This window comes from Pongo pygmaeus, chromosome 4, assembly GCF_028885625.2.
Source record: "Pongo pygmaeus isolate AG05252 chromosome 4, NHGRI_mPonPyg2-v2.0_pri, whole genome shotgun sequence".
NCBI classification, from domain to species: Eukaryota; Metazoa; Chordata; class Mammalia; order Primates; family Hominidae; genus Pongo; species Pongo pygmaeus.
Genome location: NC_072377.2, coordinates 117,240,149 through 117,262,782, shown reverse-complemented (window position 1 = coordinate 117,262,782; position 22,634 = coordinate 117,240,149). Strand labels below are relative to the sequence as shown.

Here is a 22,634-nt window from a genome sequence, read left to right as displayed (position 1 = left end):
TTCTCTTTCCTTCTTTCAAGCATGCACTTATATGTTTGTTCTGGAAGCGACCATCACATTAGCTCAGTATGCAGTGTTGCCAGAACCTTCAGAATCCTGCTTCCAATGGCAAAAGATCCGAAGGCTCTGGGCGTGGCACACCTTTCATTCTGGCTTTTATGTCTGATATTTAGGGGAAAGAAGGTTGGCATGTTCTGAGTAGTTTACTGAGCACATTGACTAACGTCCGTCTTGAGGGGTGTCCTCTAGCTATTTCCCCACATTTGAGAGTGAAAACATCTACCCCCCAGTCCAGCTTACCCAGGAGAGTGCACCAGGCCTGTGGTTTATTACCTCAGAAGGGTCACTTCGGGGGTGGTGAGAATCTGAACTAACCTCAGGTGAGTCCATCTCAAGGTGGGCTGGGAAGGCTGGACCTGGTGGCCATGGGCTGGTGGAGTTACTCTCCAGCAGAAGTGCGGGGACAAGAGTCATGCGTGGGCTCACCTTGAAAGGGAGAGAGGCAGTATAGCTCTGAACCAGACACCTCGGCTGCAATCTGTGGCTCCACAGCTTACCCAGTAGCCATGGGCAGGGGGATTTCCTTCTGTGTGCCTCAGTTTCCCATCTGTCAATGGGGATAGTTGCAATACCTAACCCAGGTTGGGAAGATGAAATGAGCCACGTCGTGTGAACACTTAGCACAGTGCCACGTGCTCAGTAAAGGCTAGTGGCTGTCATTGTTATTGGCTCCTGGTCCCAGGATGGCACTGTCCTATTTTGGATTCACTTCTTATTCTTCACTCATCGCTCTCATTTGAGTTCTTAGGATACTTTTAGAAGTTGTCTGATGAGCAGTCACCTGTGAAGGATGCTGTTTCTATTGATTTCATTTGGGCCCTGAGAAGTAGGCAGGAGCTGGAGGTAGATGCTGCTGCAGGCATTCGCCGCCTGCCTGGCCCAGCTACAGGGCAACAAAGGAGCCGTGGGAGTGGTTAAATACGTGGTTGGTGCTATGGAAACCAAAATGGGAATTGGAAGGGGCTTGGCCAGAAGAGACCTTCCATGGATAGGTGACTTTACAGCCTCCGGCAGGTGCAGCTCAGCCTCTGCAGACCAGAGAATCGGTTTCCATCGAGGCCCATGTGCCTGTGTGGGGGCTCTATTTGTTAGAAAGGTTTTCCTATATTGAACCACAATCTTGCCTGTAACTTCTACCCTTCTGTCTCAGGTCTAGTCCATAGACTGACAAAGTGCATGGCCTTGTCCATACGTCATTCCTTTAGAAGTGTGGTGACAGGTGCCACGTCTCCTCCCACTCATCTTACTGCCAACTTCAAAGTGATAACTCTACCACGGGCCTGTGGGTCATAGCCGGGGACCCCCCACCCACCCACTTGGCAGCAGCCAGCCCTGCTCTCAGATCGGGCGTGCCTCATGTACTCTGTGCTCCTTGCTCTGTAGGAGGAGATGGCCGAGCTGAAGGCCCAGCTCTACCTACTGGAGAAAGAGAAGAAGGCCCTGGAGCTGAAGCTGAGCACGCGGGAGGCCCAGGAGCAGGCCTACCTGGTGCACATTGAGCACCTGAAGTCCGAGGTGGAGGAGCAGAAGGAGCAGCGGATGCGATCCCTCAGCTCCACCAGCAGCGGCGGCAAAGACAAACCTGGCAAGGTAGGGCCGGAGTGGCTTGGGGACACCCTTAGACTCAGGCCTCCCTGACTGCCCGGTGACCACTGGCCACACCTCACCGCCCTGCTGCCTCAGTTCTTCTATTTGCATAGGAAATGCAGGCCATTCGTAGGTATCTAAGAAGGTGACATTTTGAGTGTAATGAAACCAGGTCTACATTTTAGAAATACCAAATCTCACTTTATGTAATAGTTGAACCTTTTCACATATCACAGTCACATCAGAGGGGTGATCTCTGCAGTTGTCCACTGATACTGTTCTCACCTCCTTTGTCTAATCCTCTGTCACACAGCAGCCCTCATTTGTTGGTTTATTGGTATAATAGTGCCCCCTTTATCCACAGGGGATATGATCCAAAATCCCCCATGGATGCCTGAAACCACGGATAATACTGAACCCTTATATATTCTACGTTTTCCCCTATACATACATGCCTGTGATGAAGTTTAATTTAGAAATTAGGCACAGTAAAAGATTAACAACAACTAATAAAATATTAATAGAACAATTATAACAATATGTCAGCATCATTACTGTTGCACTTTGGGGCTATTATTACATGACATAAGGGTTACTTGGTGCTACTTTTGTGTTACTTGTGTTAACACAAGGGTACTCACAAAAGTGAACACAAGCAGTGTGACACTGACAGTTGATCTGATAACGGAGAGAGCTACTAAATGACAGATGGGTGGGGAGTGTCTACACTGCAGCTCTGCTGGACTAAGGAATGATTCGCAACTCAGGTGGGATGGCACAGGACAGTGCAAGGTTTCATCCTGCTGCTCAGAATGGTGCACAGTTTAAAACTTACTGTTTATTTCTAGAATTTCCCATTTAATATTTTCAGACCATGGTTGACCTTGAGGAACCGAAACCACAGAAAGCAAAACCGCAGTTAAGGGGGAGCTACAGTACTTCTGTACCAATGACTGCATTTATGATCGCCCTTAAGTCTCACAGGTCTGAGGAAAGAATAGTTATCCCCATTTACATGAGAAAAATGAGGCTCAAGGAAGTGAGGAGTCTCACTGCTGATAAATGGTAGAATCGGGATTTAGCCCAGATCCACTAACGGGCTCTCTTCTTTCCACTGCATTTCCTCCTTGACTCCTTCCTGCTGGCGTTGCTGCCATCACGGGGTGCTAAGCAGGAAGCAGCCTGCCGGCAGAGGAGGAGGAAGGAAGCCTTGGGTTACGAAGTCTGCATCATCTGAAAGCGGGCTGTCTGGTGATAGAATTTTGCAAACTCACTCTCTTATCAGCCCCCAGGTATTTTTTTTCGGGAATCCAAGTTCATTCCATTATCCTGTATCTCAGAATTTTCCAAATACTGTGTTGGGAAGAAAAAAAAACTGTGGACTCTAAAGAATTATATCCCTTGTCCAAGGGTCGTCTATATTCTGTGCATCATATTTTTCTGTTCTTAATAAATGCAAGCTTCTCTTGAACCCCATTTGTTTCAGACCCAGGACTCGCAGACATATACCAACTTGCTAGTCTCATAAATGGCTTCTCATAGCACAAGTGCAGGATCGTCTCCAGGAGAGCCATGTACCTGGGAAAGAAGGAACAGTACTGATGTCATGTGACAGTGAATTGTCACTCCCTACATAGTTAAGAACTCTGAAGCATGATTCACAAATGGCCGCAGCTACACCCTTCCCCACCTCCCACTTGCTGAGGAGCCAAGACAAGACACAGCTGTGGCACCCAGCCAGGACAGCCCTCCCAAGACCCTGGCTGCTTTTTATTCATCCATTCAGCTGAAAAATGTGATTCGGCACTCACAGCGTGCCAGAACCAAGGCAGGGTGCTAGAGGCAGCTCTGTGGTAGACAGGCAAAGTCTGTCCTCCAGGAATTTACATTCTTAGGAGGAGACTGGTGGGCAAACAGATGATCGCAGAGCAGTGAGAGAACGTCCCCAGTGCGAGGCTGAATTCTTAGCACCGTGGGAGGACAGAAGCCAGACACAAATGTCCACTTTGGAGATTAAGGACAGGTTTTCTGGAAGAAATGAACTTCTGAGCTGAGCCCCAGTGGCAAGTGGGAGGTAGTCTGTTGAAGACAGGCAGGTGGAGGGCCAGAGGAGAGAAGAGGTGCCCTTAGGCTGATGGGACAGCACGTGCAACGGCCCGGAGAGGAGTGGAGCTGATGCACTGGCTGGAGTTATCTTGAGGGCCGTGCGGAATCATGGAATGGTCCTCAGCAAGAGATGATGTGATACAGTTTGGGCTTTAGAGAAGTCACTATGCCAAGTGCACTATGAAGCCATCTGCCCAAGGCTGGGGGAGGTGAGTCAGGCTGTGCAGGTGGGCACCAGCCATGCAGTGCTGTATCTGGATTCACATGGAAGTATCTGGGGCTTGGGAAGATGAAGTTCCATACAAACACCTTCAAAATCTCTTTTTTTTTTTTTTTTTGCCTTTTGAGTTTGTTACTAGTCAGGGACAGAGTCTAAGAGACGGAGCGCTAGTGTTTGTGTGTGTTCTTAGGGTGTGGTAGAAATGGAGTTACCAGGTTCTTGCCAGAAGGCCCATGAACTGAGCATTTTCCCCTAGTTCCTGGTATTTATTTTGACTGGGTGAAACACTGTTATGTGGAGTGGCTTCAAAGTAAGGAAATTTGGCTGGACGTGGTGGCTGATACCTATAATCCCAGTACTTTGGGAGCCTGAGGCGGGTGGATCACTTGAGGTCAGGAGTTCAAGACCAGCATGACCAACATGGTGAAACCCCATCTCTACTAAAAATACAAAAATTAGCCTGGCATGGTGGTAGGCACCTGTAATCCCAGCTACTTGGGAGGCTGAGGCACAAGAACTGCTTGAACCTGGGAGGCGGAGGTTGCAGTGACCCAAGGTCGCGCCGCTGCACCACAGCCTGGGCGACAGAGTCAGACTCTGTCTCAAGAAAAAAAAAAAAAAGAAAATTTCTCCTATGGAAAGGGCCAGATGATTTTTTTTTAACACTACAGTAAGAAACTTTATAAGAGTATGTTGTGTTTTTCAGGTAATGAAATAAGCTGATTATTTTGCCTTTCAAATACTAGATCCATTTACTGTTGGAATAAAATCTCCCATCTGGGCTATTCCTCTGGTCTTAGCTGTTGCTGGATGAGTCGAGCGTCTAGAGAAGGGGTCAGCACTTTTCTGTGAAGGGTCACACAGTGAATGTTGTAGGGCTTGTGGGTCGTTTGGGTGCAGCTGCAGCCACTCAACTTTGCTATTGTCCAATGCTAGTGCAAAAGCAGAGGCAACAGGGAGACCAGTGGCCATGGCTGTGTTCTAGTAGCACTTTATTTAATTAATTAAATATTTATTTTTATTTATTTATTTATTTTTGAGATGGAGTTTCACTCTTGTTGCCCAGGCTGGAGTGCAGTGGTGCGATCTCAGCTCACAGCAGCCTCCACCTACCGGGTTCAAGTGATTCTCCTGCCTCAGCCTCCCAAGTATCTGGGACTACAGGTGTGCGCCACCATGCCTGGTTAATTTTGTATTTTTAGTAGAGATGGGTTTTCACCATGTTGGTCAGGCTGGTCTCAAACTCCTGACCTCAAGTGATCTACCTGCCTTGGCCTCCCAAAGTGCTGGGATTACAGGCGTGAGCCACTGTGCCTGGCCTCTAGTAATACTTTATGTATGGATGCTGACATTGGAATTTCATTTAATTTCTACCTGTCACAGAATACTCTTCTTTTGACTTTTTAAAATGATTTTAAAAATAGGAAAACCATTCTTATCCTGTGGGTCATAAAAAGCAGCTGGTGGGCCACATTTGAGTTTCGAACATTTTTTCTTGCTCCACTGGGTGGGTGCTTATGCTTCTTTAAAAAGCTTCCCTCCAACTAGCACACCTGCATTCCAAATCTTGTCCAAGTTGCATTCGGTTTTGAAATTCTTGTCTGTGTGCACCAGATACTGCCAAGTATATTCAGTGAGAGGCACCATGAATGAGACAGAGCAGTCCCTGTCTCTAAGGAGTTTCACGAAATGTTAACATCAAATGGGAATGGATATACAAAAAGTGAGGATATTGTGGGAATCTCAACAGATTCCAAGGGTGGACAGGGGACTTGGGTCTCTGAGCACAGGTAGGTGGAGAGGAGGTGGAAGACAGCCCAGGTGGAGGGCATGGCAGAGGGAAGAGCACTCAGGTGTTGGCAGCGCCACTGCCAAGGAACTGCCTCGGGAGACCACATGCCTGGACTTGCAACACTGAATCGGTGCCTCTCTGTAGCTCACATCTTATAAAATTTTCTGTTTATGGCCAGGCGCGGTGGCTCATGCCTGTGATCCCAGTACTTTGGGAGGCCGAGGCGGGTGGATCACCTGAGGTCAGGAGTTTGAGACCAGCCTGAGCAACATGGAGAAACCCCGTCTCTACTAAAAATACAAAATTAGCCAGGCGTGGTGGCACATGCCTGTAATCCCAGCTACTCGGGAGGCTGAGGCGGATGAATCGCTTGAACCCAGGAGGCAGAAGTTGCAGTGAGCCAAGATCGTGCCATTGCACTCCAGTCTGGGCAACAAGAGCAAGACTCCGTCTCAAAAAAAAAAAAAAAAAAAAAAATCTGTTTACATTCCATCTCCTGCAACAGATCACAAGCTTTTTATTCTCAGGCCTGCAGCTCGGTAGCAACTCATGTCCGTTGAGAGATCATCCAATGAATGCCTTCCCCCGGCCATGTTACTATGTAGTGTGGCTGCTGTCCTCTCTGTGCATGGAATGTAGAGCACTCAGGCATGGTCACTGCTTTGAATAGTCTTAACTATAGGATTTGGAGCTGTAGTTTGGCCCTTAAGTTTCCTCATCTGCCCGGTGGGATGATTTGCTTTAGATGATGTCAAGGTCCCTGTCTAATGCTAATCCATGGGGTGGGGTGCACTTCTGTTTTCCTCCTCCTCTGCTGGGTTTTCTTGATGCTTACACTGAACCCAGCAAAGCTCCTAAATCTAAAGGAGTTTGCTTTTCTCCCAAGGAGACGTGGGATGGGGCACCAAGGATATTCACGGGTATTTCTCACTTGTCTTGTATGATTACGAGAGGCTTTACCTAGTGGTCAAGAGATTGATCTGCGGCCACACAGCTTGGGTTTGAATCCTGGTTCCCCCATTTCCTAGCTGGTGACTGGGAGGCATAACTTCTCTGTGCCTTCATTCCCTCCTTGGTAAAATGGAGATAATGATAGTTCCTGCCTCAGAGAGTATTTCTGGAGATTAAATGATTGAATGCATATGGCATGCTTAGACCAGTGCCTGGCATCAGTGTCTGCTCAGAGCATACTGGGTGTCATCCCCACCGCACTGGCCAGCCTGCAAAAGGAACCAGCGGTCTGGGAGCAGAGGGGCCTCTTTGGCTTGCTGCCAGGCTTTCCCCTTTGGCATGACCTGAGGGCGCCACCCGGTGCCCACACTGCTGCCATCACTGCACGAGCCACCTACCGCGCTCTGCTGCAGGCTTCCAGGGTGCTGCCGGCTTGGATTCAGGCCTAACTGGAATGTGTTTGCTGTTGTCAGGAGTGTGCTGATGCTGCCTCCCCAGCTCTGTCCCTAGCTGAACTCAGGACAACGTGCAGCGAGAATGAGCTGGCTGCGGAGTTCACCAACGCCATTCGTCGGTAAGCACCCTTTCCCCACCCCAGCTGGTGTTTATCCTGGGCATGGAGGCTTTGTTCTGAGTTCTCTTTGCTGCTCCCAAAAGGAGAAGGTGCTGATGTGTTCTGCTTTACCCATGTCTTGGAAGCCAGAAATGGAGAAGGCCTGTTGGTGCCAGGCCTTTCAAAACAGTGAGAAGAGAGAGCACTTAAGAGACAGCGCTTAGGCAGTCATTGTTTCATCTGTGAATAAGAAAATTCCTCTTCCTTTCCTTTTCTGTTATGTTGTTGCCTTGGCTAGAAACTTCTGGGACAGTGTTAACTAGTGAAGTGAAAACAGGCACTCCTACCTTGTTTCCAGCTTCAGCAGGAATACTTTCCTTCAGCGTTGGTAGCATGAAAAAGCCTTGTGTATTTATTTAGTTCTAGGAAATTTTCCTCTATTATTTCAGTGTTTCTTTCCCCTCACCGCCCCCCAATTCTTTATCTCCTCCTGCAAGGAGAAACAGATGCTGATTCATCTAGCTCTGTCTTCCATATCTCCACTTTTCATACCTTCTTTCCATCACTGCTTTTGCCCCAGGTTCTACAGCAGCATTGTCCAGCAGAAATGTAATGTGAACCACATATGTAATTTTAAATTTTCTAGTAGCCACATTAAAAAGAACAAAGACAGCTGAAATTCACTTTAATAATGTTTTATTTAACACAATATGTCTAAATTATTTTAACATGTAGTCAATATTTTCTCAAACTATTAATGAAATTTTTTTTTAACTAAGTTTTCAAAACCTGGTATGTATTTTACACCTCAGCATATCTCAAATTCAGACATTTCAAGTTCTCAAGAGCCACATGTGGCTAGTGGCTGCCCTATCAGATAGTTGCAGTTCTGGAGAGACAGATTTTTTTGGCTCAATTTTCCAGCTCACTAATTTATTCTTTAGTTAGGTTCACTGTGATGTTTGACCTCTACGTTGAGTTTTTTATTTTGGTGATTAAATCTGTCATCTCTTTTTTAGTGATATGCATCTCTTTGAGGATTTTTATAATGCTTAAAATTTTTTTTTTTTTTTTTTTTTTTGAGAGAGGGTCTCATTCTGTTGTCCAGGCTGGAGTGCAGTGACACAATCACAGCTCACTGCAGCCTCAATCTCCTGGGCTCAAGTGATCCTCCCACCCCAGCCTCCCAAGTAGCTACTAGGACTACAGGTGCATGCCCCCACACCTGGCTAATTTTTTGTTTTGTTTTGTTTTTTTTGAGACAGGGTCTCCCTATGTTGCCCAGGCTGGTCTCAAACTCCTGGGCTCAAGTGGTCTTCCCATCTTGGCCTCCCAAAATGTTGGGATTCCAGGCATGCACTACCCTGCCCGGCCATTAAATTCCTTCCTCTTTTTTGTCTGCTGTATTAATTCTGTTTCTTCACATGTAATTCTTTTCATAGTTGAGTTTTGTGACTCTTTCTTGGTGTTTGCTTTCTTTAAATATTCAGTGGTCCTTGTTTGTGTGTTCATTCTTGTATTTTAAATTCCTAGGTCACCTGTTCGAGAGGTTTTGTTTTTTGTTTTTCGTTTTTTTTTTTTTTTTTTTTTTTTTTTTTTTTTTTGAGACAGAGTCTTGCTCTGTCGCCCAGGCTGGAGTGCAGTGGTGCGATCTCGGCTCACTGAAACCTCTGTCTCCCAGGTTCAAGCAATTCTCCTGCCTCAGCCTCCCAAGTTAGCTGGGACTACAGGCACATGCCACCACACCTGGCTAATTTTTTGTATTTTTAGTAGAGACGGAATTTCACCATGTTGGCTAGTCTGGTCTTGAACTCCTGACCTCAGGTGATCCACCCGCCTTGGCCTCACAGTGTGCTGTGATTACAGGCATGAGCCACTGCACCCGGCCATCCTGTTTGAGAGTCCTGCTTCTACTTATTACAGTCTGCCATCCAGAAAATGTAGCCAGGTCCTTCAAAGTGCTGTCAGTTGGGTCATATCAGAAGCTGTCTCCTGGCTAATAACAGCCCTCTAGTCTGCGTATCTGACCCAAGCATTTGGTCCCCTCCTGTTCTGGTAGCCAACACCTCTGGTTGGAGCACCTCTGAATCCCCTTCTTCCTTTTGCAGAATATTTTTCTGCATGCATTTTGCGTTGTGGTTTTCTCTTCAGGAAGAAGAAAACATCTGCCTTTCATTTTTTATGATTGAGCATGGTTTCTGATATACAAAGAGCACTCCTTTCTAAGATGCTCAGGGGTTTTAAAAAATCTCTGTCCTGCCATTTCTGAGAATTTAGGGTTGGAGGGGAAGGCTACAGTGTATTTTCAGTCAGTTAACTTGATCCAGCGGGCCTGTTTATAGGATGGCCTCCAAGCTGATGGTGGATGGAAGGTTGCCTTGTGGGGAACTTCACTACCTTCCTGATTTACTGTCACTTTTTGTCTTTCCTTCCAAGTTGTAATAGCTCTGTTTGTACTTTGGCAGAGCCTCTGGCCGTGCAGTTACATGGCAATTGCTCTGCTTGGGGCGGGAAGAGAAAAGCTGCGCAGAAAAATGCCCTCAACAAATCCTAATGACTTAACTGTGCCAGAAACACGGGATGGAAATCCACTCGCTATTTCCAGTGGGAGCCGTTTGGATATTGTATCTGTAAGCTAAGCCCTTAAGTTTTTCAAATTCCCCAAACCTCAGAGGCCTTTGCTGGCACAAGGAAGATGCAGATTGTGCTGACTAAACATAAAGAGACTTCATTTGTTCTGTCAGTCACAATGGATTTCCAATCACCAGCCTTAAGTTGGTTAGCATGGATTTCTAATCAAGACCCAGATGGATGGAGCCAAGAACAAACTTACAGAGGTAAAGGAAAAAGGAAAATAACATAATGATACTGTAAATATAGCTTAGAAACTGGGGTCATCACTTCATGAGGGGATACAATATACACACCTCAGAGCTGCAGTTTGGGTTTGTATTATATACCTTGATGAAATGATTCCTGAGGTTTTTATTTTAAAAAATCAAATGGAAACGAACACCTTTTTTGAAGGTATTAAATCACAGCCAAGCTTATGGTTGAGGTCAGCTGGGGGAATCTTACCAGCATTTTCAGCAATATTTCTCCCTTAAAAAAAGGATGGTGCCAGACACTAAAACTGTGGGCGCAGGCATTCAGACTGAAAAGATCAGGTGTCGCTAAGGGAGGAGGAAGAGGCTAAGCCATGGGCTGTCCCTTAAGGAGAACCAGCCATCCCAGGGAAGGTGCCCTGTGACACTTCAGTCACTGGTTCTGGGTCATGACACTGTCCCCAACCCAACCTCCCCTTACCTGGCCAGCCCTTGTCACCCAGCCCTGGCTCTCTCAGTGTGTCTTCTCCTAACTTTCTTCTGTTTGGAACAAAACCAGGGCTACATGCCACCCCGCATTTACTGTATGCATAACTCCCATCTGGTCTGATTTCGTTCCCCCTACTTCGGTGTACATTTATTGCAGTTTGTTGGCTGTGGTATTGCCATAAAACCCCATCTGGATGACCAGGTTTCCAGTCTGGCACACGAGATGTTTTCTTATCAGAGTATCTTGTTTTCACTCTTGTCCATCCAGCCTGTGTGCTGTAAAAACCTTCTCCATCTCCGATCTGTCTCACCCTTGGTCCTAGTAAAATTTGACTGATCTTTCCACCAAGTAAGTGATCTATAAAAAGTCAGCTAAATAAGGGAATTTTCAGAAATGACTCTTTTTTTGTACTCACATGGTGTTTGTGCAGCCTGCCCTGAGGACCCGAGCACAGCTGAGAGGAGCAGACTAGTTCATCTCCGTCATATTCTTGGGAGGCAGCCGGGAGCAGGTGCTGCTCTCCATGTGATCCTGGGGTGGGGATGGGGGGGCACAGAGTGGGACAGCAAGGCTGAGTGATCTCTCAAGGTCACACAGTGAGGCAGTGGGGAAGTCTGCATGTTTCTACATTCTCTGTGGGGACCCCTTGCACCCCACATGTGCTGGCAGCATCGGGCTTGCTTGCAGATGAGTGAGCTGAGCCCACTCGTTTATCTGAAGACTACCTGCTTTGTGGCTGGTCTGGGCAGTGAGAAACCTCTGTCCCTCCAGTAAACAGCCATGTCTTAGTCTGTCAGTGCGGAAGGCAAATGAGGTACCATGGCGGGAGGCGGACTTCCTGAAACACACAGAGCTGTGAAGCAATGGCATATGTCAGACTAAGTCATGCTGATAAAAAGGTAAGGATCTGAGTGAGCCAGGTGCTGTTGCATACACCTGGAGTTCCAGCTACTGGGGAGGCCGAGGCAGGAGCATCCCTTGAGGCCAGTTCAAATCCAGCCTGGGCAACATAGCGAGATCCCATCTTTAAAAAATAAATAAGTAAAAAATACCTTTTTAAAGTAAGGATCTGTGCTTCCTCAGTGCTGGGAGGCAGGAAGTAGGTGCACTGCTCCTCACCATGGTACATCGCCTGTGCCATGGTGAGGAGCAGAGCATGGTGCTGCCTCACAGGCACTCGCCTTTCACTCTACCCAGGAGCAGGGTGGGGTGAGCTTCACACACTACCTGCAGGAGTCAGCGCCCTGCCCTCCAGGAGGCTGCGGTCATTTAGTCACCGACCCTCCAGGGGCTGCGCCCAGCCCTCCAGGGAACTGGGATATGCCACCTGTGTCTGCATGTTTGCCAGATGGTTCTGTAAAATGCCACATTAAGACAATCGACAAATCACAGTGGCCGTTCTGTCCGGGGACAGGATGCCCCTGACTCATCCACCAGAGGAGGGCTTCCTTTCCTCTCTCTGCTGAATAAGAAGTCGGCAAGCTGCCGCTGCTGGAAGACAGGGCTGTGTGCCAGAGCCCTGAAAGGATACATCCAGTGGCAGGAGGGCCTCGTCTGGTCAGTGTGATCACACATGCCGTGGGACTGCTCTTCCTTTTCTGCGCCTCTGGGGCTTCACTCTTGGATCTGCTTTTGTCCTGGCCCCACCCAATCCCATTCCCCAAAGATTCACATCAGTATGACTTAAAACTATCTGTAAAATGGATCTGGATGTTCCCTTCCTCCACCTCCCAGCAGAAATGACACCCTCTCCCACTTCTTTTTTGGTTCCTAGCGCCATGAATTTCCTTCTCTCATGGAACATTTCATTGCTCATTTCTTAATATGCCTGGTTCTACCCCCAACTCCCCTCCTTAACCCTCAGTCCCACCACAGAAAGAGAGTCCTTTTAGGGCCAGGGATTAGGGTTTACTCAGCCAAGTACATGACTCCAACTCTCATGTCTTCAGCTGTTCCTTCTGAATGGTCCCTAAATTATCTCAACCTCATGCCCACTGGACATCTCCATCCAAATATGCTAAAGCCTCAAAACAGCACATCCAATACAATTCTGTTTCTTCCTGCGCTTTGATGAATTCCTATTTATGTTAAAAATCCCCTTCTCCTAGTGATCCAGGATTATAACTTGTAAGTCTCCCCTCCCTACCTCTCGTCAGCAGGTCATAATTCCTTAAAATCCCTTCCATTCCTTTCCATTGCACTGACCCTCAGAACCTAGAGAGAGTGTCCTGATGGGTCATTCTGCAGTTTGATTCTGCCGCCAAAATACCTTAAAACATACTTCGGATTAGGGTGCTCTGCATAAACACCTTCAGTGCCTTGGCACTCAAGATTGTCTGTAGGTCCCTAACTTAACTTCCTAGCCCATATTTCAAATGTTTCCCCGTGCTTGATCTGTAGTCCAGCCCCTCTGGACAATTCATCTTTCCAAGAGCACACCCTTTGCTTTATCCCTGATTCTCCCCCATCCTTTCCAGTCAGAATGCTCACCTTCCTGAAGCTTCCTTCAGTCACCTCCATCACATATCTTCCTGCTATTCTCTGAGTCTTCTATGGTACTTTTTTGAAACAGGGTCTCACTCTGTCATCCAGGCCGGAGTATAGTGGCACAATCACAGCTCTCTGCAGCCTCAACCTCCCCAGGCTCAAGCGGTCCTCCCACCTAAGCCTCCCAAGCAGCTTGGACTACAGGCGCACACCACCATGCCTGGCTAATTTTTGTATTTTTAGTAGAGACAGGATTTCACCATGTTGCCCAGGCTGGTCTCAAACTCCTAGGCTCAAGTGATCCGCCCGCCTCAGCCTCACAAAGTGCTGGGATTACGGGCGTGAGCCACTGTGCCCGGCCCTGACTACTCTTAACCCATCAGTGGCCCACAGAGCCCTTGACTGTTACCAGTGCCTTAGAAAAAGCCAGCAAGACTCCTCAGAGTTCAAATCCATGTCCAAGTTCATAAACCATCCACCCAGTGGTAGAAAACTTCCAGACTTGTAGGAACCAACATTTGTCACTGAATGGAAAAAGGATGACACTAGTTGACCCGTATTTCAGCAGCTGTGGATGAATACTGTTTTTGAGCCACACAAAGAGTGGGATAAAATGAAAAGGGAACTGGGTGGGGTGCTTTTTAAAAGGGAGCCCCCACTGAACAAATAAGCAGCAGAATCTTCACTGGTTCATTAGGAGGACCATTTTTGCAAAAGGTGCTGTTTTATTTAAACTTGCTGATTCTTCGTATTTGGTTGATGTATAAAAGCAATCAAGCAATGGAAGTTGTGCTTAGAATTCCATAAAAGCACATGGGTCTGCAGGACATTAATGGAATACAAAGTGTGCCTATGGATTCATTAGCACGCAAATAAACTGCTGAGCCCCAGAGCCAAGTGCCTAGAAGCACAGAGGGTGAAGACTGAGGCTCACTCAAGGGATTGAGGGGGTTGTTGCTTGAGTAATTGAGATTTATTTTACTTTTCTGCCATCCCTCCAACATCCCCAAAGCTCAAAGAGAAGAAGGCCTTGCCTGGGACCTCATAAAGGCAGAGTGGTGGAGGGCACTGGAACACACAGCAGCCACTGGCAAGGCCTGTGAAAACTCCAGATGGATTTCCTGGACAAGAACATGTTCATAGCAAAGTGTGGGCAAGAAAAAGTTAGACTGCTGTTGTCCTTGTGCTGCTACTCCTGGCAAAACACAGCCACCGACATACCTGCAGAACCTCATTATCTGGGGACACTTGAGCCTTAGTTCTGCAGGGCTGTGCTGTTAAGCAGAGGTCTTGTTTATCTTGCACTCTACTGTATTCCCTTTATGAATCACAGGCTACTACCCAGTGAGATGCATAAGGGCACAGGCTCTGCAGACAGAATCTCAGGTGGGAGTCCCAGTTCTGCAGGGACTAATCTTAAGTTCCTCATCTATAGGCCAGGCACGGTGGCTCACACCTGTAATCCTAGTACTTTGGGAGGCCGAGGCAGGTGGATCACCTGAAATTAGGAATTCAAGACCAGCCTGGCCAACATGGTGAAACCCTGTCCCTACTAAAAATACAGAAATTAGCTGGGCGTGGTGGCAGGTGCCTATAATCCCAGCTACTCAGGAGGCTGAGGCAGGAGAATCACTTGAACCCTAGGGGTTGGAGGTTGTGTTGAGCCCAAGATCGCACCACTGCACTTCAGACTGGGCGAAAGAGTGAGACTCCATCTCAAAAAAAAAGCAAAAAACAAAAAAGTTCCTCATCCTTAAAAATGAGAATCATGATAGTACTGACTTCAAAGGTTATGTGGGAATGAAATGATGTTATCCTTATAAAGGACTTAGAGACAGCTGTTATCTGCTGCCTGGATTTTCTAAAAAATAAGTAAACATTGTGGTGATTACCATGAAGGAAATGGGATGATGTGATACAGTCTGTGGAGATTTTTTTTTTCCAATAAAGTAACTTTAGTTTGCAATGAATAATATGAAGGAAATGGCAAGGTGTGGTGATGTCATAGCTCTGGGACATGAGTTTAGATGGGTGGTCAGGCTAGGCCTCTCTGGGAGGTGACACTGAACCTGAGATGAGGAGGAGAGAGGCAGAATCACATCCGGAAGAGGCCCTGGCTGTGCAGGCGTGTGCTGAGGACCTACAGGATTCCAGCAGGGCAAGGGTGATTCCAGCAGCCCAAAGGCCCAGCAAGTAGCACTCAGGTCAAGCAGGGCCTTAGAGGTCCGGGCAAGACTACAGGGTTTATTCCAAGTGTAGGTGAAAGGCAGTGGAGGGCAGTAACATGATCAGATCTGTCACGTGAAATGTTACCTGGGCTGCTGTGTGAAAACCAGGGCAGAGGGGTGCAGGGGAGGAGACAGAGAAACCAGTTAGCAGACTGTTGTGGTTGTCCAGGTGAGAAGTGATGACCACTTGGACCTGGGTGTGGTGACAAATGGCAGGATGAGACTTGGTAGATAGAGTTTGCTGTTGAACAGATGTGGAGGATGAGGGGAGGAGGAGTTAAGGCTGACTCCAAGTAACTTAAACTGCCTTTGCAAGAATTTTATCAGTGAGAAAACTCTTGACAGAGAGATCTGAGCCCAATGAGTGACCGGGTGAATGGTGGTGCCATTAGCCAACACAGGAGAGAGAGTGGCTGTTGGAGGTCATCTGGGAAGTAATCCTCTGGACATGTGAAATCGCAGATGCCAGTTAAGAGGCCGCAAACAGACAAGTCCAGAGATCCAAGGAAAGGCCTGAAGATAAGAGTGTGGAAGTTTTTAGGAAAAGGGAATGGAGGGAGTCCATTAGAGAAAAGGATAAGATAAAATACAGGCCAGGCCCAAGTCCTAAACAACACCCAGTATTTTGGCATGGAGTATAGAAAGGGAGCAGCCAATGAAGCAGAACGAAATCAGGCTCTGGAGGCCTTGTGGAAGCCATGAGCAAAGAGGCGGTCAGCCCTGCAGGTGATGCGGGCAGGTAAGAAAAGGACAGAAGGGACTGGACCGCTGGATGCAACAACGTGGAGCTCACTGGTGAGCTTAGTGATCCACGTCAGTGGAGACAGAGCCTGACGGATTAAGAGAAATCACATATGCAGACAATTCTCTTAGTTACTAATTCCATATAATCAGCAATTACTAAGAAATTCCAGGCCTTGTGGCTGCATGGCTGTGACTCCCTGTGGTTTGGTCTGATTACAGCTCCTCTGAAAGGTTTCCTGGCCAGCTGTGAAGCCACTCACAGCCTCATTGAGACTGGGCTCTCGCCCCATGACTCCTACAGCTCCTCATTTGGACTCTAATCACAGAGTACCGCTGCTGGCCTTTTTATTTTGGGGAGAATACAACCTCCTTACTGATTGCTCACGAAGCGGTACTGCCAGGCTACCCAGGTACACCAACAAGCACCACTTCCGAGGCTTGCTTCGCTCTGCCCAGCTTACTGGCAAGCCACCTTGGTTTTCGTATTACCTTTAAATTCCCACCACGAGTCTGCCTCTTAATTCCCTGTGTATGTTCCACTGCCTTGAAACGTACCACATTATGTTTCAATTAAAAAGAATCCACCAGGTGGAGTTGCTCGGGCCTGTAATCTCAGCATTTTGGGAGGGCAAGGTGGGAGGACCACTAGAGCCCAGTAGTTTGCAACCAGCCTGGGCAACATAGTTAAGACCCTATCTCTACAAAAAAAAAAAAAAAAAGTTTTAAAAATTAGCCCAGCATGGTGGCACATACCTGGAGTCCCAGCCACTCAGGAGGCTGAGGTGAGGGGATTGCTTGAGCCCGGGAGGTCGAGGCTGCAGTGAGCTGTGATTTGTGCCACTGTACTCCAGCCTGGATGACAGATCAAGACCCTATCTCTTAAAAATAAAAGTCCCACCCTGGCTCTGTGGTTAGAGTCATATGACCTTTTGTGACCAGGAATAAGAAGCCCAAAAGCTGAAGTGGGAAGACATAGAACTGAAATCCGTGTGTGTACTGGGGGACTTCAGCTGTCACAGTCATTACAATCCACCATTGTTTTTGCTTGATGGTATGGGGTATATTTGTGAGTGCCGATACTACTGGGCATAAAGAAAGGAATGGATTATGTATTTCTGGCCATTCCAGGAAAACACTGTATGAATACATTACTATTGAAGGTGCATATGGAACGTGTAATGTTTAATTTTTGCTGTCTCATTTGTGTGAAGCCAAGAAAGTTTGTTTTGGCCTATCTTATGTACCCAAACCATATAAAATCTTAACTAAAGGCTAAGCAAATTTAAATTAGAAGCAGAAAGGAACAAGAATGGTTGAGGTTTCAGTGTGACTTGAATTAGTAAGCTATGTTTCTTTGCATTTTCCACATCATCGTTTGAAAATCTGAGGAAAACTATAGACTTGATAAAGTGAGCCCCGTGCTTGCAAAATTTTGCATATCAATTCAGAAAGTCAGTTCCAGGAGTAACTGAAGCTCATCCTCAGGTCCAGGTGAGGAACTCTTCTGCCTTACACCAGTCCCTCAAGCTTGCCTGATAACAAGAGTCAGCTGGGGCACTTGTTAAACTGCAATTCCTGGGTCTCAACCCAAACCTACTGAGTCAGAAGCCAGGGAAAATATCTGGTAATGCTGTTACTGGAAAATATTACCGATCCAGACCCCAAGAGAGGGTTCTTGCATCTTGTGCAAGAAGGAATTCAGGGCAAGTCCACAGAGTAAAATGAAAGCAAGTTTATTAGGAAAGTAAAGGAAAAGAATGGCTACTCCATAGACAGAGCAGCCTTGGGGGCTGCTGGTTGCCCATTTTTATGGTTACTTCTTGATAATATGCTAAACAAGGGGTGGATTATTCATACCTCCCCTTTTTAGACATTATAGGGTAACTTCCTGATGTTGCCATGGCATTCGTAAACTATTGTGGCACTGGTCAGAGTGTAGCAGTGAGGACGATTAGAGGTCATTCTTGTGGCCATCTTGGGTTTGCTGTTTTGGCTGGCTTCTTTACTGCAATGTTTTATCAGCAAGGTCTTTATGACCTGTATTTTGTGCTGACCTCCTATTTCATCCTGTAACTTAGAATGCCTTCACCATCTGGGAATACAGCCCAGTAGGTCTTAGCCTAGTTTTTACCTAACTCCTATTTAAGATGGAGTTGCTGTGGTTCGCATGCCTCTGACAGCATTAAACAATTGCTCTAGAGCAGCACTGTGCACTAGTGATATAATATGATCCACAAATGCAAGGCATGTATGTAATTTTAAATTTTCTAGTAGCCCCATGAAAAAAGTAGAGACACACATGAAATTAATTTTAATAACAATGTAACCCAGTATGTCCAAAATATCTCAAGACGTAATCAGTATCTTTTTTTTTTTTTTAGACAGTTTCACTCTTCTTGCCCAGGCTGGAGTGCAATGGCGTGATCTCGGCTCACTGCAATCTCCACCTCCCAGGTTCAAGCGATTCTCCTGCCTCAGTCTCCTAAGTAGCTGAGATTATAGGCATGCACCACCACACCCAGCTAATTTTGTATTTAGTAGAGACGGGGTTTCTCCATGTTGGTCAGGCTGGTCTTGAATTCCCGACATCAGGTGATCCGCCAGCCCCGGCCTTCCAAAGTGCTGGGATTACAGGCGTGAGCCACCGCACCCGGCCCCTGTAATCAGTATTTTTTAAACTAAATAGATATTTTACATTTTTTTGTGTTGTCATGAAAACAGATCAACCAACCCAAATTTTAGGTTTAAGTTTACAGTTTGGCCTCGTCTTTGCATCTTTAAATAAATGAGCATCATAGTTCTTTCCTGGGGTTTCTCCCAGCGGTTCACTCCCATTCCCTTCTGAAGGCCAGGCAGTTCTGAGCTCCCAGCAATGGCTACTCCCCACCCCTGTGCCACAACCCTAAGCTGGGGTTGGCCTGGGTCTGAGAGACTCTCTCCTGCCCTTCTGGGGTTCTATCCTCCTTTGGAGCCTGCCAGATCCAGAAAGTTCCCTCTGGTCCCCCAAGGGCCTGGGTGCTGGGGAAGGAAGCGTTTTGTCTTGTGGAAGGGCTGGGATTTCCAGTCTCCCTGTTCGCTGACTGTGGATGGGACTGGGGGAGGGAGGGGATTTGACTGCTCTAGGTAGCATCCCAGAGTTTTTTTTTGTGAATTTCTTACTGAGTTTGTGGTTACATTTTTAACTCTTCAGTTTTTTTTTTTTTTTTTTTCCTTTTACACTATTAATCAACATTAGAATGAAAGATAAAGGGCTCTAAATGGTAATAAAATGTAGGGCAAAAAACCCTTCCCTGCTCTTTTTAGCTGGAGGGAAGCAGGAGTCCCTGGCTTCCCTCCGCTGGAGGAGGGCTGCTGGGAAGGCCGAGGAGGTGTTGGGGGGCAGGTGGGGAGGAAGGGAGCCCCGCTCCTGCAACACCATCCTCACTGCTGGTAGGAAATGCTGCCACTCTTCAATGCCGGGAGGAAATGCAGCCAGATCCGAGATGTCCTGGAGGCTGCTAGGGCCAAGGAGAAACATACGCTCCTTCCAGCTTAGCAGAGGCGGGTAGGAGGACTTACTGAAAAATGACTTCTGGGCTGAGGGCTGGTTGCTAGACTTCCCTTAAAGATCCTGCCCCTTCCATCCTCTCTCCCAAAAGCAGGCCTGGATTTTATGTTGTAATTCCTTTCTTCATTGATCAGTTTGGAGAGCTTGACTTACCTTCGTCGTAGCTAAAGGCAGAAATGTAAAAGATCAGATATATGAAAAGCCAGGAAAGGAGAACCAGGGTCTGAACCATTTGGGCACCAGAAAGGAGCCTTCTACCCCGAGGTCACATTCCCATGCCGTTCCTACATGACTCTAACTCACACTTTACACAAAACATACAAAATTGTAAAAATATCTGGCAATGCAAAAGTGAGTGAAGTAGAAAATGAAAGCCTCCCATCAACCCCCTTCATGAGTTAAGCATTGTTGAGTTTGTGTTTCACCTTCTAGTCTCTTATTACAGTGTCAGATATTCACACTCAGCTTTTCAGTTTTTATAAAAATGGCATCTTTAGAACTCACCCTTTTTGCTTAATGTATCAGATATCCTCCCATGCCCAGTGCATGACCGTCTGGTTTTTTTGTTTGTCTGTTTGTTTTGAGATGGTCTCACTCTGTCACCCAAGCTGGAGTGCAGTGGCAGGACCACGGCTCACTGGTCTTGACCTCCTGGACTCAAGCGATCCTCCCAACTTAGCCACCTGAGTAGCTTGGACTACAGACATGAGCCACCATATCTGGCTAAGTTTTATATTTTTTGTAGAGACGGGGTTTCACCACGTTGCCCAGGCTGGTCTTGAATTTCTGAGCTCAAGTAATCCACACTCCTCTGCCTCCTACAGTGCTGAGATTACAGGCATGAGTCAATGCCCCCAGCCGTCCATCTGCATTTTAAAAATATTTTTCAAGCAGAGCATTTCAGTAGCATGGGTAGGCTGTGATTAACCAGTTCCCTGCTTGTCTCCCTTTATTAGGCATTATTGTAACCAATGCCTAAGTGAATCCAAATATAAGTGATGTATCTCTAGGAACTTGTGCTCCTGGTATCTCTGTAAAATCAATTCCTAAAAGTCAAGTTGCTTAGTCAAGGGGCATGTTCATTTATCATTTTGCTAGATCCTGTCCAACTGTCTTAGAAATTAATCATGCAAATTTACATTCTACATACAGTGAGTCCTTTTTAGAGGGATTCCTTCCCTAAATCCTGGTTTCTTAATATGTCCCAAAGAATCAAACACATTACCTTCAGTGAGTTGTTCTACAGCTGTTTTAACAGTCACTAGAAGCTGTCACCCAGGCATGGTGCTCAGCACTGGGGGTGCATTGGGGAACCAAACCAAGTAAAGTCCTCGCCACTCTAGAACCCAACACGACCATGGGGGAGCCTCATGGCTCCAGCACGTAATACAGTGACATAGTGCTGAGTGTGATACTAAGTGGAGTAACACTGTGCATGTGATAGAGGGATCTTGGAAGGGAGTCAGAGTAGTCAGGGAGGCTTTGATTAGTGTTTCCCTGCTGGGTCTCCTGGGAACTAGAGGAAGGCAGTGAGCTGACTGGACACTGGAAACCTCCCTGAACTGACTAATTAGCTTGGGTTACCAAAGTAGTAGAGGATCAACAGAACTTGAAGCTGCTTTGCCTGTGGAGGGCAGGTAGTCGAAAGTGCAAATGTAATTTCATGGGAAGTAAGGACCCTTACAATGAAGAGAGTATCATATCTACTCCCTCTACCAATTTTTTTGTTTTTGGCAAGGTGGGATCATGTTGGTCTCAATGAGTGGGGACCTGTTCAAGATAGGTTGCTAAATCTGAGTGGTTCAGGAGATACTAGGGACACTTGAAAAAGAAGGGGATGGAGACAGACGGGGGTTTGTGGTCAGGCTGCACTCATTGCTGAGGATCTGGTATGCCAGTAGTAGAAAGGAACTTCTAGATTAGCTAGAAGACTAGAAACAGAAATTCCTGTCTTGTTTCTTTGACACATAAGATCTTTAAAAAGCCCTTGTCATTGAAGAAATGGGCTTAAATCTGCATTTGAGAATGAATTCATTCAGGTGACAGTAGCGCTGTTGGGCCCTTTAGTATCTTTTCTCTCCCTTGCCTTTAGGCTTTGCAAGCTAAACCTTTCTCTTCCTGTCACCACTTCCCAGGTAGTGGGCACCTCCAGCATCATCTGAAACTACTCCTGGCATATTTTGTCTCTCTTTGATATAGAGAAAAGAAGTTGAAGGCCAGAGTTCAAGAGCTGGTGAGTGCCTTGGAGAGACTCACCAAGAGCAGTGAAATCCGACATCAGCAATCCGCAGAGTTCGTGAATGATCTAAAGCGGGCCAACAGGTAAAAATCTCCCTATACCCAGCCCCCACCGCCCTCCACCTGTGGTACTTGGACTGACACCCCGCATGTAGACACAGCACCAGGGATGGACATTTCCCTAACTCTTGAGAACTAACTCTAGAAAGTGGGTGAGTCCCTTCCTGGTGCTCTAAGAGCCTGGTCTTCCTTAGAGTGGCATCTCCCAAGATGTTCTGTGGAAACTAAGAAATGCTCAGTAACAACATCCTTTGGCCAAATGTAGCATACTGTGGTATATGCCTCCTGATATTATGTATCTTAAAGGTTCTGAGAAGTCATATAATAAAAAATCTGTTTAAGCCAGTATTTTCCAAACAAAATTAGCCATGGAATTTATGTGAGCAACACAATATCCACTGGAATACTTCAGGAAATACTGCTCTAAGACTGGGCTCAGGACTCTTTTCTATAAAAAACGGAGGACCTCAAAGAGCTTTTGTTCCTGTAAGTTGTATTTATTGATACTTCTCATGTTAGAACTAAAACTAAGATAAATTCTTTAAAGTTTTTATTATTTCCTTTACCAAAAAAAATGGCATTTTTATGAGAAACTATTTTCCAAGAAATAATTAGAAAAGTGGCACTGGTCTTACAATTCTGCAAATCTTTAATGTCTGGCTTAATAGAAGACAGCTAGGTTCTCACATTTGCTTCTGCAGTCAACATTAGGTGGATGTATATTGAGAACACATGGCATCATCCAG

The 22,634-nt window shown here is 46.5% G+C and overlaps 1 protein-coding gene across 4 annotated transcripts in view; it reads left to right on the top strand.

Annotated features, from left to right (window-relative positions):
* The window catches only part of MCC (MCC regulator of WNT signaling pathway), a 478,671-nt gene that overhangs the window by 441,690 nt on the left and 14,347 nt on the right, over positions 1-22,634 (top strand). For all 4 annotated transcript variants that reach the window (XM_054488736.2, XM_054488737.2, XM_063665146.1 and 1 more), the window contains 3 exons: positions 1,444-1,650; positions 7,190-7,290; positions 21,790-21,912. In XM_054488736.2, coding sequence (XP_054344711.1) covers positions 1,444-1,650; positions 7,190-7,290; positions 21,790-21,912 — 431 coding nt within the window. The remainder of the gene's footprint in view (positions 1-1,443; positions 1,651-7,189; positions 7,291-21,789; positions 21,913-22,634) is intronic.